Source organism: Triturus cristatus, chromosome 6, assembly GCF_964204655.1.
Source record: "Triturus cristatus chromosome 6, aTriCri1.1, whole genome shotgun sequence".
NCBI classification, from domain to species: domain Eukaryota; kingdom Metazoa; phylum Chordata; class Amphibia; order Caudata; family Salamandridae; genus Triturus; species Triturus cristatus.
In genome coordinates, this window is record NC_140589.1 from 720824227 (window position 1) to 720839374 (window position 15148).

Here is a 15148-nt window from a genome sequence, read left to right on the forward strand (position 1 = left end):
GATTCTATGGCCCGAGGAGAAGGCACTCTCTCCATTTGTAATCAACAAGATTTAAAACATATTTTGTGGGAATGCCCGAAGGTGGAGCGATTCTGGCGTGGTGTGCATGAGGTCCTGCGTCTGGTTACGCATGTCGCACTGTTGCCTGAAGCGAGAAGATGCTTGCTGAATGTGTGGGAACCAACTGATTACTCGGTTCCGCAGACGCGATGGGTGACTCTGGGATATATGATAGCTAAGCGTGACATCGCTCAACTGTGGGGATCCCAGCGGCCCCCGGCGGTGTCGGCCTGGAAAGAACATATGGATTGGTGCATGTTCCGAGAAAAGGTGGTGTATGTGGCGAGGGGCAAGCCTGGGGCGTGGGTGAAAATATGGGGCCCCTGGAACGCCTACCGCGGGGGTATTTGCGAGCCACCACTGCTCCCTGCTACCTCACCGGCTCCGTCCCCCTAGTTGACCCCCTCCCCCAGCCCCGGGCACAGAGTTCCCCCAGTCCTGGACTTGTTTCCCTTCCCCCTCTTCAGATTCCTGTGGATGGTCGGGGTCCCTTATTGAGGAGCACGTGTGTTACCTTCGATTGCGGGTTGCCTTGCGGGTGGGTTTTTCTATGTTGTTGCGTGTGTATAAAATGAAACCGTATTGTGGGCTTAGAGTCATGTGGCTTACGTCGTTGATGTCTCCTGATTTGCTTCTTTGTAACGCCAAGTGCCCTTTTGTGAGTTTGTCAGGTGCTCCTGTCACTATAGCGGCCGGCCGGAAGGTTGTAGGCCCATACTTGTATATACTTGAGATTGAAATAAACGGTTTCAACAAAAAAAAAAAAAAAAAAAAACAAGATTTAAAACATTGCAAGTTCAAAGTCAGTGTTTCCCAGGAGCAGAAAAAACCTATGGTACTCACTACAATTCGAATTCTCAACCCGGTCTGCTCTCTTTCAGAAAGGTGTTAAACCACTGCTTTTAAAGTCATTTGTATTGAAACTGATGTTCATGTTTTTTGACTTATCTTCTATTAATGACTGCGGTTTTTGCACAGTTTTGGCTTATACATAAAACCAAAATTTCACATCAGAGTGTATGGTCTATGTTCTTTGTGAAGTGAGCTAAATTTCATTAGTACAGTAGAGCTTTAGAAAACTATTAAATACAGTTTTCCACACAGAAAGTTAGGGCACGCATTCTAAGAAATCACTGAACTCCTGGGGGCAAAGTGCTTGGAGTTCTGCCTCTCTTTGGTGAGTAAAATATTGTCGGTGTCTTAATTTACTGCCCTCTCGACTACGCCAGGGAATTTTTGTCCTCCTTTGATGGTTGTTTATCCAAATATCTCCTAAAATATTCTTATTTCTCTGCCCTGGGAGAGCTGAATCTTCATGTGGATATGGCTAATGACCAACATGAGCTTCTCCTCCTTGACAACATGTCTGTGTGGAACTTGAAGCAGTTAGTCAATCAATCCACTGCCCTAGCTGGTCACATTCTGTACCCTATTTTTTCGAATTGCTATGTGGAAATAGCAAGTGTAATACTTAGACTCCCATACTAATAAAAAATTGTTCCACCTTTGAATGGAGCTATTGAGGGGGATGCACAGGCAGTTTAATACGTGGCTAAAAAATATGGCGGACACCAGTGCGCCCATGAAGGCAGGGACTGGCCTTTTAAAACGTTCCTCTGCTCCTTGGTTTAATGAGGAGCTTAGGAAAAAATGCCAACAAATGTAAATGACTTGAAAGGCTGTGGCGAAAGCTCCACCTACCCGCCGATAAGAATCACAATAAAAAGAAGCTAACACCATGAAATGAAGATGAAATGAAGAGGGCCTGACCCAATTTCCTTGCCAACAAAATCGCGATCTCTAGCAATAAACCTAGGGGAAATTCTCAAATCCTAGCACCTTAGCGGCGCCCCTGGAGGCCTTACCTAAACTATGCGAGCAACCCTCTGAGTTTTTGGATAACAAGATCAAAGGTATTGCTGAGGCCTTAAATGTCTCAGGTTCCATTAATATCTTGGATACTAAGTGGCAAGAGAACCAGCCATTGATAGCTCCAACTACATGATCTTGCTCCTTGACTGAATTCGCCACCACCTCTCTGGAGGACTCTGCTAAAGCTCTAAAATCCTGTCAATCTGGTTCTCCAGATGATCCTTGACCTCCTCATATCCTGGCAGCCAATGTTGAGGCTATCCATCCTACTTTTAACTCCCGCCTAAACTACATCTTACTCCAATCCACCATGCCCAGCTGCTGGAAAAAAAAGCTACGCTCATTCCACTTTTGAAAAAAACTACTTCCAACAAATACATCCTGGCAAACTACAGGCATATTTCATTATTGTTGGCCTTCTCTAAGATTCTGGAGAAACTGATTAATACTCAACTGTCCAAGTCTTTGGACTCTAATCAGCTGCTGCATCCTTCTCAGTCGGGCTCCTGGACACAGCACAGAAGCAACACTGGTAGAAGTATCCGACACCATCAAGATAGCAGTTAACCCCGGAAGGCAAGTGGCCCTCATGCTTTAAGATCTATTGGTTGCGCTCGATACGGTTTCCCAACCTATTCTCCTCCAACAACTGAGAAATAGAGGGATAGGTGGAGCCACCTGGGCATGGTTTGGGTCTTTTCTATCTGACAGAAGTCAGTCAGTATGGATGCCACCTTTTGCACCTGACCCTAAACCTCTAAGATTTGGTGTTCCTAGGGCTCTGCCCTGAGCCCAACATTATTTAATGTCTACATAACTCCCTGGTAGCTCTGGTGAAATCGTTTGGGGTACAGGTAGTGCCCAACGCGGACGACACACAAATCCTTCTAATTTGGGACAGTAATACTCCCATCGCTCAGAACAGATTGGTAAGTCTGTCAGTGGTATTTCAGTGGATGGGCCGGAGCAATCTTCTATGCAACACCAGAAAAACCGAAGCATTAGTTTTCAGCCTCCCTCCGCCATCTTGGGGCTGGGAATTCTGGCCCAACTCTGCTCCTTCTCCCCCTACCCCTGTCACAGTCATATGCAACCTCGGGGTTAAGTTTGCTAATAAGCTATCCTTCAGTTCCCCGGTGGACAGTGTGGTAGGAGCATGCGTTGGCCTTCTGAGATCCTTCAAAGAAAATATATCTGCTCCCTTCACAATGCCAGAAAACAGTTATTCATTCCTTATAACCTCACAGCTGGATTACCCCAATGCGCTGTACTGGGTCCTCTCAGCGTACCAACTTAGGAGACCCCAGTTGGTGCAGAATGCTGCAGCCCAACTTCTCATAAATCTTAAGAAACATAACCACATTAATCTGCACTTTAAGGATTTGCATTGGCTACCAATCCACGAAAGAGTTAATCTCAAGGGGCTGGAGAAGGCCCATAGAGTTCTTTATAAGTCTGGTTCCCGCTACTTGGCCAATAGACTCGCACACTACCTTGCAGCGGTAATTCTGCTTTCAACAGATGTTGACTGTTGCGCCGAAAACCCGGAGTAAGAAATGGGGCAGCTCTTCTTTTTCGGTCCTTGCCGCCTCTAGGTGGAATGCTCTTCCCCTTCATCTACGGGCCACCAAAGAGGAGAGTTCCTTCAAACGGAGCCTAAAAACCTGGCTATTCAATTTGGCTTTCTAATGATCAATCGTCCTTTGACTAGTGGTTACTGCACTTTAGCGCCAAGACACTCACATGACTAGCCATGCGCTCTACAAAAACCAAATAATAAGAGGCCGCGTGTTTGAAAGGGATTATACTACATAATCTGCTAGAGTTTTCTGCTTTACACCATATCAAACAGGTATTTTAATGAGTCAATACACTAGATTACGCATTTGAAAATGGAAGGGCATTGGAGCATGGGTACTAGCAAACATTTGCCCAGGAGCCACAAAGTACTGTCTGTGGTGTGCCCGAGGGCCGCAAAGATACCAGCAGGGTGGTGGTAAGGGGTCTGAGTGGGTCAGGGATTATGTAAGGAGGTCTAAAAAAAAATCAATAAATGGGCAAGCATTTATTTGCAGGTTAACTAAAGTCAAGTTATGCATTACACTGCCGAAGTTACTTCACAACTTCATTTAACCTGCAAATAAACGCTTGCCAGTTTATTTAACAAATGTATTTCTGAATATTAGTGCTCAGCAACTAAACAGCTGTTCACCTGGAGGGCCACATGTAAAGGTCAAGAGGGCCGCAAGTGGCCCCCGGGCTGTACTTTGAGCATCAGTGCATTAGAGTTTGCCTAGGGAGATAATCTTGGATTCAATATCAACCAATTTTTTAAGCATGAATATAATGACAGCAACATATTGCTTCTTAGGACATTATGAGACACATATAACCTTCCAGTCTTTTCCCGCTCTAGAATCTGAATTGAATATCTTCGGTATTTCATAGGCAATGTGCATGTATCTGTATATCGGAACTTGTGCATAATTACATTAAATTAAAATGAATGCAGAAGATGTATAATCATTTCTAAGCACACCTTTGTACCGAAACTCCTAGAGCTTCTCCATATCATATTTTTGAGACTTTGTTAAATGCATATAAAATACAACTGTATGACCAGCATATGTGCACACATCTACTTTGTTTACAGTAAGTGGCTTTTCTGATTTCCAGAGAGCCGTGATTAGTATCTAGCAATCAGTGTATTACCAAAAATCAGAATGCAAACACCTAATCACTCCTAAACTCTTCTTTATCCATGCTTGAGAGATGCACTAATACGAAGGGAGAGGAATTCACGAGAACAAGGAGTTGAGAATAATGGTAAAATGGAACCCATATTTCTATATTAAATTGATAGACAAGGATTATCAGTTTCATAACTGCAATTCCAAAACCATTTACACTTACCTTCTTGCAATATCCAGGCCAGCTTTCATGACCACATCGTACCGGAAAGACTGCACCGATTTGACAAAATCTTTGTAATCCTTTGGAAGGTTAGGGTCTTCTTCAACCTCATCTTCAAAACCATGCTGATCTAAGTCATCATCATCGTCATCATCATCATCATCTTCTTGCAAAGTCTGTTTTCGATTCTTCTTTGAGGTTTTGCTACTTTTTAATCTTACAGATAAAGCCAAATTCTTTTCAAGATGCAATCTGAGGCCCCCAGAGGGGCTTATAGAAAAGGCTCCATTGGCATGAGTTCCATAATACGCAGCCCTTGTATGGCGGTCCGCAGGCGGCATACATTGTGTCCTTGAAACGCAGAGTGTGCAGGTAGAGCGTCTCTCCCAGGGTCGAACAAAAACATTGACTTTTCTCAAAAGACTGATAGATAATCTGAAACCTGTCATGGCATCTCCTGGAAATCAGCAAACACAAACATTTCTTACAAACTTTCCTTTTTGCCCCTTGAAACAGAACAGTGTCTCAAATAATGTTTACATAATTTATTGTACAAAGAAAAATGTACAATTTGCCATATAAAACAAAATAATTTATACTTCTTACTAACAAAAAAGGTTGCAATGAGCAGCCACAGCGCATTTCCATTTATTTGGCTGTTGAATATTGTAGACCACATTATTAGACAACTTATGTTACAATAATTAATAGAATAAATAGTTTTAGCTTTTGCAGGGTGATTTTTTTGTTTTGTGCTGGAGAAGGCTCACTTTGGGCCTACCGCACATTACAATCAAGGTACTACAAGGTGAGCAGCAGGCACTCTGCGAATGTAAGGATATAGCACTGGATTGCAGTGTGAATAGCTGGTAAAAGTAGACAAGAGGAGAAGCAGGCAATGGTGGACAGGGAGAGGAGCAGACACTCGGGGGCGGGGAGGATCAGAACAGATGATTGCAAATGTGTGCAGCGTAAGAAAGTGGCACTCGTGAGCAGCATGGTGAGCCAAGTGGCAAGAGCTGTGTGAGAGCTCGTGTTTTGGACAGTCTGAGGAGCTTGTACAAGTGCCAAGTGAAAAATGCTGGAGGTTAGTGTGGGGATTGGGAGTGTGAGGACCTGTACTGATGACAAATATAGAGAGACTGCTGTGGCGGACAGTATGAAGAGCCTGCAATGGTAGACAGCGGAAGGAGTGTGCAGTAGTGAATCGTGTAAGAAGCGGACACTGGTGCACGTGGTGAAAACTGGCATTAGTAGGCAGTAGGGGAGCTGTCTCTGGTGGACAGTGTGGTGAGCTGGCATTAGTAGGCAGTAGGGGAGCTGTCTCTGGTGGACAGTGTGGTGAGCTGGCATTAGTAGGCAGTAGGGGAGCTGTCTCTGGTGGACAGTGTGGTGAGCTGGTATTAGTAGGCAGTAGGGGAACCATCTCCGGTGGACAGTGTGGTGAGCTGGCATTAGTAGGCAGTAGGGGAGCCGTCTCTGGTGGACAGTGTGGTGAGCTGGCATTAGTAGGCAGTAGGGGAGCGGTCTCTGGTGGACAGTGTGGTGAGCTGGCATTAGTAGGCAGTAGGGGAGCGGTCTCTGGTGGACAGTGTGGTGAGCTAGCATTAGTAAGCAGCGTGGAGCTGGCAAAGCTGAGTCGTGAGCATGAAAGAGTTCAAATGTACCATAATCTTCAAGCCCAAGTTCTCTGAAAATCAGCACTTCTCACAAGAAACAAATCCACTCTCAATGTTCACGAAAATGATGCACTGGAGGAATGGGCGAGACTGAAGAGATTAACTGGATAGCGTTAGACACATCTTTCTTATCTTGTAAACAAACAAGTTTTAAGAATGATATAGAAAGCAGCTTGTTATCACGATTTCAGTCTTGGAACTGCTGGCAGTTGGAGTAATAAATTCCCATAACTGGGCATTATGCCAGAACTAATAAAAAGTAATGAAGTACAAAGTATAACTGACGGAATCTGAGTGAAAAGAATAGGTGGGAGAAAGATCCCAAAATCATAACCAAGATCAGAAACGAGGCGAATGGAAAAACACTTTTTGAATCATACATAACCCAAACTGTGCTGATTTACAAAGGACTGTCGCAGGGATAGGCCTAAACTATTTCAGAAAAATAATAAATGAACGTTCCACCTGATTCACAAAGATGAAAGTGTAGGTGCTTGATATAACGTTTGCATGATTGAATCATAAGCACACATCATATTTAGTTTTCCTTCAGAGTGTGGTAGTTTCCGGCGATCAGTCAAAGAGTGGTAATAAAATCCTGGGCAATGTGGTAAACACATACCCCTATTTAACTTAGTTGGCAAACACACACAAGGTGATGGGAGGAATGCTTACAATCAGTCTAACCACAAGCAATTGCTCGGGTAGCAATTCAGACCATCAGTGATCACTTTTTTGCCCTCCATGCCACCTCAGTTTCAACCCAGCTACATGCACATCAGTCTTGCTCCTGCTCCAATAGGGACACTGCAGCCCGATCTACCTGGCCAGATTCTCCCTGAACCAGAACCCAAGTAGCCCAAGACCAGCTTTGCCCTGATGGGGGCTCATCAGTGGAGCGTAACTTGATTTAGAGGCACAGTGAGCATGTCACCCACATTTCGGCACCCCCATCTCATTTAGGCCATTCCAACACATCATACTTTTGCCCACCATTCCACCTCAGGAAACCTACCCTGAGTGACTGCCAGCGGTTAAACTTGATGCAAGCATTTCTTCCATCACCTTTTGTGTGTTTGATGTACTGCCCTAAGTGGTAAGGGTATGCCCTAAAAATGAACGTTTGCGTTCCTGAAAAAACATACCATCAAGAATTCATACTATCTCGCGTTCAGCATTGGCTACTGAATAATTTGCCAGACACTCCCACATAGGTACTCCTAGAGAAAGAAGATGGTCCAAGACAGATACTTAACTTTCACACACCCAAAAATAAAATATGATTTTTGCTAAATTACCATTTTATCACTCGACTGAAGGACAAAAGCAAAATATTTATTTAGGCTCCTGGGAATTATTATTATCAGAAAACCTTTACATTGAAATTGAGAACAAAAGGCTTCACCACTTTACATATATGTAAGTATATTCTCTAAATGGATATATCTAAGTATATTCTCTTTAACCCAGCTAGTGGACGATAATCATATTTCACTCAGTTTACAAATCAGTCTTGACCCTGTGCCTCATGGGAACGGTCCAGCCCGAACTGCCAAGCCAGATCTTCCCTGAATCGGAGACAAGCATCCTGAGACCGGTTTCTGGGTAACACCCTTCATCAGCCAGGTTAGCCTGAATCCAGTGGCAAAGTGAGCAAGGGACCCACGTCTGGGTATATCCTGCCAACTTAGGGCGAACAAAGCAAACACAAGGAGATGATGGACGGAGTGCTGAAACTTTTCAGACACTCACCCCCAGTCACAGATGTGGGTTAAATCCATCATCATTCTTTAACTGACTTCACTACCTCACTGCAGACCCAGCTATATGCAAATCTGTCTTGACCCTGTGCCTCATGGGAACAGTTCAGCCGGAACTGCCAAGCCATGTGGTTACTCCCAACTTCATACATGGCCTCAGCAGCAGCTCTGTATGCCAGTTTGGAAAAGGACGGTCTTTGGTGCTTTGAATATGCTGACTAACTCTTATCCTTTTTTAGGAAGGGTCCTAGGAGAGGGATGGATACAGGGCCAGTGCTCAGCGCACAAACATTGAAATAAAGCCATGATCTGCAATGTCATAGGGGTCCATCCTTCTATAGGTTTGGACAAAGAGAGAGGTTTGAGGGAGTCTCCAGCCCTATACGGCTCAGGCAGCATAGGAGAGTCCCCTCCATACCCCAGGCTCCCTCTCCAGACCGATACCGTTTTTAGAAATGAAGGAATTTTAGCTGGTATACCACTGGACTTCAGATACCTACGTAACATGCATCAATATCAAAGAGCCAGCAATTGACACAATACCGAAATCAACTCTCACCTAGGATCTCTCATCAAACACTTCTCTAACACCACAAACAAGTCAGATTTGGTTCTCAGGAGCAGATCTTAAGAACAACTCTAAGTAAGAGTTAAACATGGATGTATCCTTGCGCCTCCGCTAATGATCATCTTGACATCCCAACTATATCACTCTACATATCAAAGACTGTAAATGCAAAAGTTCATGTGAATCTCTGTGAAGACAATTCAGTAATCACAGCAAAAAAAGATGTCATTAAAAAAACATTCAAACTCAAGAGTAATGGCAAACGTCATAGTTTTCAAAGAACATTTCTTTACAGAACTTGACCACCATGAAAAAGTAAAGGTGAAGGCAATGAGATATCATGACTGATTTGATTTTATACTGCAATGATTTTAATTAAATAGGACAATAAAACTCAACATTGTATTTGTAATTGGCCCTAGAAATAATCACAAATCTTAGCCAACTAATGATAACTGTAATTTAGGAAATAGTTGATATGGGTGAGCTTATGATTAGGACATCAATTCCAGATGACAGCAATTTAAGGGAATTATTTACACTTTGTTTAAACGAAGTTACATCATTACAATCAAGAAGTTTCAATCAAGTAATGCTGAATAGAGCATAAAGTGCATGCGAGCATGACCCTGGTTTATTGGTTTCATTGCAGTTCCAGTCAGTTATGGGAATAGACATTCAGACAAAAGAAAAATACCTATTTGGTACTATTTGCAGTGAACGTACCCAGCTCGACATCAGCCCTAACTCCAGTCTGATACCTTTCATTCGGATAGACTGTCCAAGCTACAGAAGATGATGCTAAGACAGTCTACTCTAAGAGAACGACAGATTTTTCAATAGTTCTGACTTGTACAAGAGACCTATAAGAGAAAAGTGGTATGATTTTAGCTTTGTATGCTCCAAATAAAGGTATGAAGGGCCATTCACAATATATTACAGAATCCCCGTACTGAGTTTAACAAACTCAATCATTGTTGTTAGATTTACATTACCTATTGTCTAATGACCTTTGAAGCATTATTTGCAAAAAGCTAGGAATGAGCTAATACCAAGTTAATTTCTAACATTTCCTCCTTGATGACATAAAATAGGAGTGGGCCATCAACATAACAAAGCCATTTGCTTGACTGATGCCAAAATTTGGAGGATTAGTCGCTCAGCCCTACCTTAGGCAATATCAAAGTAGATTAAGCAGATGTTGAATACGGATCTTGTTCTGATGAAAAAAATTATCTGCATGGTGAAGACGTGGATTCCTGCCCTGAAGTGCCTAGCTGTATTGTTGTCTGGATCCCGAATGCTGATTTTTTTCATAAGTGAACATGGATCATACGTGTGCACCATAACAAAAGCCTGTCTCACGGATTATGGTTGTTGGACTGGGAGGGGTGCCCAAAGCAATACTTTCAGGGTGGTGGAAGACTACCGCCTTCACCCGCAGCTTGAGTGCGGTGGTGGCAACATACTGTGTAGTGATCAGTAGTAGTGAACAGGACCTCTTTACTCTGTGCCACTGGCGTTAGTCCTAAAAGCTCACTTGGGTGCTGTTCACGAGTGCAAGTAGGCGGCTCTATAATTCTACCTCCTGTACCTTTCCTACTGCTCGTATGGAGTTTACTAAACATCTGTGGAATTTGTTTTGTGGTTTTCTTTGCAGGGGGAGGGATAGGAGAAAACTCTAATGGTATGGGGTGGCAGGATTAGCAAGTGGAGAAGGAGAGGTGCTATGAGCAATTACTTGACATTCCAGGAGTAAAACCTCAATCATATCAATAGCATCATTGCAAAAGGCACCGGTGGGCATTTTCTTGGGAAGGGCATCACCCTGTGCTTTATCCTGGACTTTCCTTTTGCCCATTGCTAAGCAGTGACAACAAACACTTATGAAACACAGAACCAGTTCCACTAATTAACAGTTTTACAGTCAAAAGAGTCCCCAGAGTCCCAAGGTACTCCGAGATGTTCCCAGAAAATATTCGCCCCGAAAGAGAGGTTACATCCAGCCTCACCCCTAATTAGCATTTGTTTCCTTGTTTTACTGCATACTAACTACAGGCAGTTAGAAGGTATCACAGCAGGAAAGTAAAAGTACCTTTGGTATAAGGCAGAGCCAAGTCGGGACCGGAAAAACTCCAGATGCTTGGTTCCACAACCAAGGGGGGTGGCACCGCCTCCTCCTGTCCCCGGCAGGTGTAGGACCGGCCCGCCCTTGGCCCAGGCTTTGCCTCAGCACGTCCCACGCCACAGGAGATGATGGGTGCTTAAGAGCACAAAGCACAGGCAGGATTGAGTGTTGGCCCCTCCTCCTCTGGGAAGTGGCAGCTGGGACAGTAAGTCCGCACAACAGGGTAGTGATTCCTGGTGTACAGCGACACAGGAAGTGACGGGCGTTTAAGAGCGCGCAGGCAGGATGGAGTGTTGGCCCCATCTCCTCGGGCAGTGGCAGCTGGGACAGAAAGTCCCCACAACACGGCGGTGATTCCTAGCGCCCTAGATGTTATCAAAGTTTGTACTACCAGTTTCCTAGCCAAGAGAGACAGAAAATGGAGGAACTTTCTAAGCAGACCAAAATAAGTCCCTACTATTGTATTAACCTGTGACAGAAAAGAGAGCCCACCATTAAACCTAATGCCAAGATTTTTAACAGAGTTAGTGTGGCTTAGTGGAGGTGGAGCATCCTCCGGCCAAAAGAACTACCATGGATCAGTTGATTTTGTACCCCAAAAAAGTAGCTCTGTGGTACCTGTGTGCTTTATAAATCCATGTCATTTTATTCCAAGAGAGATTGTACTGTTGATTCTAAATATAATTCTTCTTGGCATGTGGAAAGTTAGAAATAAAATACTGCTTCTCCTATAAAAGCAAGTATTGGGCTGGACACAGATTTATTGTTCGTACTGTTTGCACTTTGAGTTACAAGTCGTGTTCACTAACTTGTCTCTACATCCCCCTCGAGGGAGTCTTGACTGCTCGACTACAGCTACCACTGAGAGTCAAGGCCAGAAGGGGTACTTGACCCAGTTGAGCAGGATCCATAGTAGGTTGGGCCCCGGGACATCAGGAGTCAAAGGTCTCAATAACCACGGTTGGGCCCAGTAACACCTGCGTGCCCTCTGAAAGGGGTTTTGACAGTGCTAAAACACAACTTTGTTAAATTCCTTAGTAGCAACATATCTTCTTTCAAATATTAATACTGTTGTCCAAAACCAGGAATAAATCAGAGAGAATTCTCGGTGGGCTGTGCTGAACACCAAATTTCAAGCCCTGTCTTTACTGTCAAGTGCTTTGGGGGAAAATCAATGAATGCACAATACAGGATGCTTTGCCTCTTTGCATTATGGGCCACAAGGGCTAGCACCATCACACTTCATGGCTTTGATTACATCTTCCTAAACGAGATCTGAGCTATTGATTCACTTATTCAGCAATAATCTAGCAAATACTACATGACACACTTAGCTTGGCAAGCAAGCAATAGATGAAATAGTTGTTTTTTCAACTTTTTTAAGGTGGAGACCTTAACAAATTCCAGCCAGAAATTCTGTATTAAACAAGTCTTAAATATTAGCTAATAGATCAATAAGGGTGCCCACCAGTTAAGTTAGCTTCCATTTGACAGTGTTGCTCCATCTGAGCAGACTGTATTTAAAGGTCTGGCCACTTCTGTAATTGTTTTGACCTCTCTAATAAGTTAATTCTGCTGCAAGAAGTAACAATATTAAGATAGTCCGCATAGGGTATATGAAGGTAAGCCATTGATTAATTACCAAACACAGGCTTCGATAGATTGTGTTATTTGACTCATTTAAATTAACCAGAAGTCAGAATTCCATGTCTATTTTTGGAAATGGCATCTAATAAAAACACCCACTACTGATAGAGAGCATACTACTATAATTTCAGTGAGATTGTGGGCATCTCCAATCTTTCTTCATTCACAACTGTATATAAGTGACAGAGAATTGCAGAAAAAAATGTATATCAAAGGGAAGAGTGCCCCCTAACTTTGGAAGTTCGGAGAGGTTTGAGTTACCTGTAGTCAACATTTAACAAGCATTTGCAATGCAATAGGTCTCACATTTACGAGAGTTTGAGCAATTGGAAATGCAATAGCTTAAACTCTCGCAAATGCGAGACCTATTGCATTGCAAATTACCAGCGCCCATGCGGCACTTTCACATTCATGGAGGTTGAGCCCCTTTTAAAGAAATGGGCGTGGCCGACATTAAAGTGACACTGCAACATAGGGCTCTTTGACAAAAAAAAGCATCTGTTTGTCAAGCTGAAAAAAGATTTGTTTTGTAAAAGTGCCCCATGCTGCAGTTTGACTTTAATAGGAGCTCTGCCCCTTTCTTTAGACGCGGCTTGTCTAAAGAAAGGGGCGTGGCCTCCATGAACGTGAAAGTGCCACATGGGTGCTAGTAAACAATAAAAATAATATAAATGAGTAAGCGCAGTGGCTATACTTAAAGCAGACCATGCTGCTAAAATAAATAAAGAAACGTGGCTGCTATAGTTAAAGCGGACCACCATTAGTAAATAATACAAAAGCAGGCGGTGTGCTGCGATGTAGTGAGTGGTATGGGGCAAATCATTAAACAAAATAGTGCTCACAGCAAAGATAAAGCAGACCGTGTAACAAGACAAGTAAAAGGTCCAGTCATTAAGTGAGGTAACAAATGCAGACAATGGTACCAAGGAGGGACTAACAAGCCTAATAACGAATCAGAAGCATCGTTTACGAAGGACAATGACACATGCCAATTAAAAATATGGGAAGAGAGTGGGTGGGGCTTCAAAGCCATACTCCAATACTGCATGCCTCACAGCAGCCCATGGGCTGTCCAGGCTTGACCTAAAAATGAGCGAGGCTAGGCAGTATGGAGCCGAGGTTCTAGTTGTATTTGTTGATGCAGTTAAGAAGTCCGGATATGATTCACCGTAAGCTGAAGGTGCCTGGTGGACTGACTGCTGTGCGGCTGCAATGTGTATGGATGTTTAAGTTGCTAGGGTAGCATGGAGTTAATGTTGAGGACGTGGGAATTCAAGTAAAACGGGTGGAGGTAAACTGCACAAAGAAAGTTAACAGATGCCTTTGCGCTCCAATAAAGGGTCCTATCATAATACAAACATAAAGAAGAGCGCAATCGACGTTAACAATAAACACAGATGGAGGCTTGATTGTTAGTTATATGATGAGCAGCAAAACTTGTATCCTTTCTGGGGTAATAGTGTTGCTAAGTGAAGAAACTCTTTATGCAACCTTTCAAGGAAAACATAAAATCCAGGGCAGACATAAGCTTGTAATCAGGGCTTTAAGTGGGCTGGGTCTCACAGGTGCGGAGCACCGGCAGTTTTTTTTTTAAAGGAGGCCTTGCAATGGGTCTCTGTCGGGCTCTGTTTTGTGCCCTGACACAGGCGGTCCGTTTTTTTCCGGACTGCAGTGACAGCAGGCACATCCATGTGCGGGTGCTCACTTCTCACTAGTGTAGAAGTTATGGCATGACGTCATGCCAGGTGAACGTTGTAAGGGTAGGGAAATCCTTTAAAGAGAGTCATTTTCTCTCTGGATTTACCTTCTCTTTTTTAAACTCAGGAGCAGCAACACTGTCGTGGTGTCACAAGGGCTTTAAGTGGAAGCTTTTTCAATATTAACCCCTTCCATGCTGCGCAGATTCCGCCGCTGTGCTGACGGAATCTTGCGCGGGCGTGGTCATGACGGAACGGTTCCGTCATGAGCACAGCTCAACCGTGGCTCATGACGGAACCGTTCCGTCATGAGCACCGAAGGGGTTAAATACAAACCATAGTTGCTCCTTATTTATCTTATGCAATTAACAACCATTGACAAAGCCAATAGTCCTTACTTGTATGCAGGCGGGCAACTAGTGCCAAATTTCGGGGGGGGGGGGCTGGAGAAGATTTCTGGGGAGGGGGGGGGGGGAGCTAAGTCTTCCAGCCATAGGCAGAGTGGCTGTAAAAATGGGTGAAAACACAACAAAAGCCTAATTAACGAGTAAATGGTCTTTTAACCCCTTCGCCGCGGCAGGAATTCCACCGCGGCGCTGGGGGGGGTTTGGGGGCAGTTGCGGGTCCGCTGTGCTCGTGACGGAACCACTCCATCACGAGCCACAGGTGAGCTGTGCTCATGACGGAGTGGTTCCATCACGTCTCCGCCCACTGCGCTAATCGCCCGCACAGGCGGGGAATTAGCGCCGCGTGGGCGGAGCGGCCGCCAACGGCCGCAGCATGACGGAACCACTCCGTCATGAGCACACGGCGCCCGTGGCTCA

At 44.1% G+C, this 15148-nt stretch overlaps 1 protein-coding gene across 5 annotated transcripts in view; it reads right to left on the reverse strand.

Annotated features, from left to right (window-relative positions):
- Positions 1 to 15148, reverse strand: part of MTRES1 (mitochondrial transcription rescue factor 1) — a 128627-nt gene that overhangs the window by 38028 nt on the left and 75451 nt on the right. For 4 of the 5 annotated variants that reach the window (XM_085611225.1, XM_085611222.1, XM_085611224.1 and 1 more), the window contains exon 2: positions 4846 to 5302. In XM_085611225.1, the coding sequence (XP_085467351.1) occupies positions 4846 to 5294 (449 nt within the window). In that variant the 5' untranslated portion in view covers positions 5295 to 5302. Of the gene's footprint in view, positions 1 to 4845; positions 5303 to 10947; positions 11650 to 15148 lie in introns of those variants that run through there. The other variant, XM_085611226.1, reaches the window with a different exon arrangement.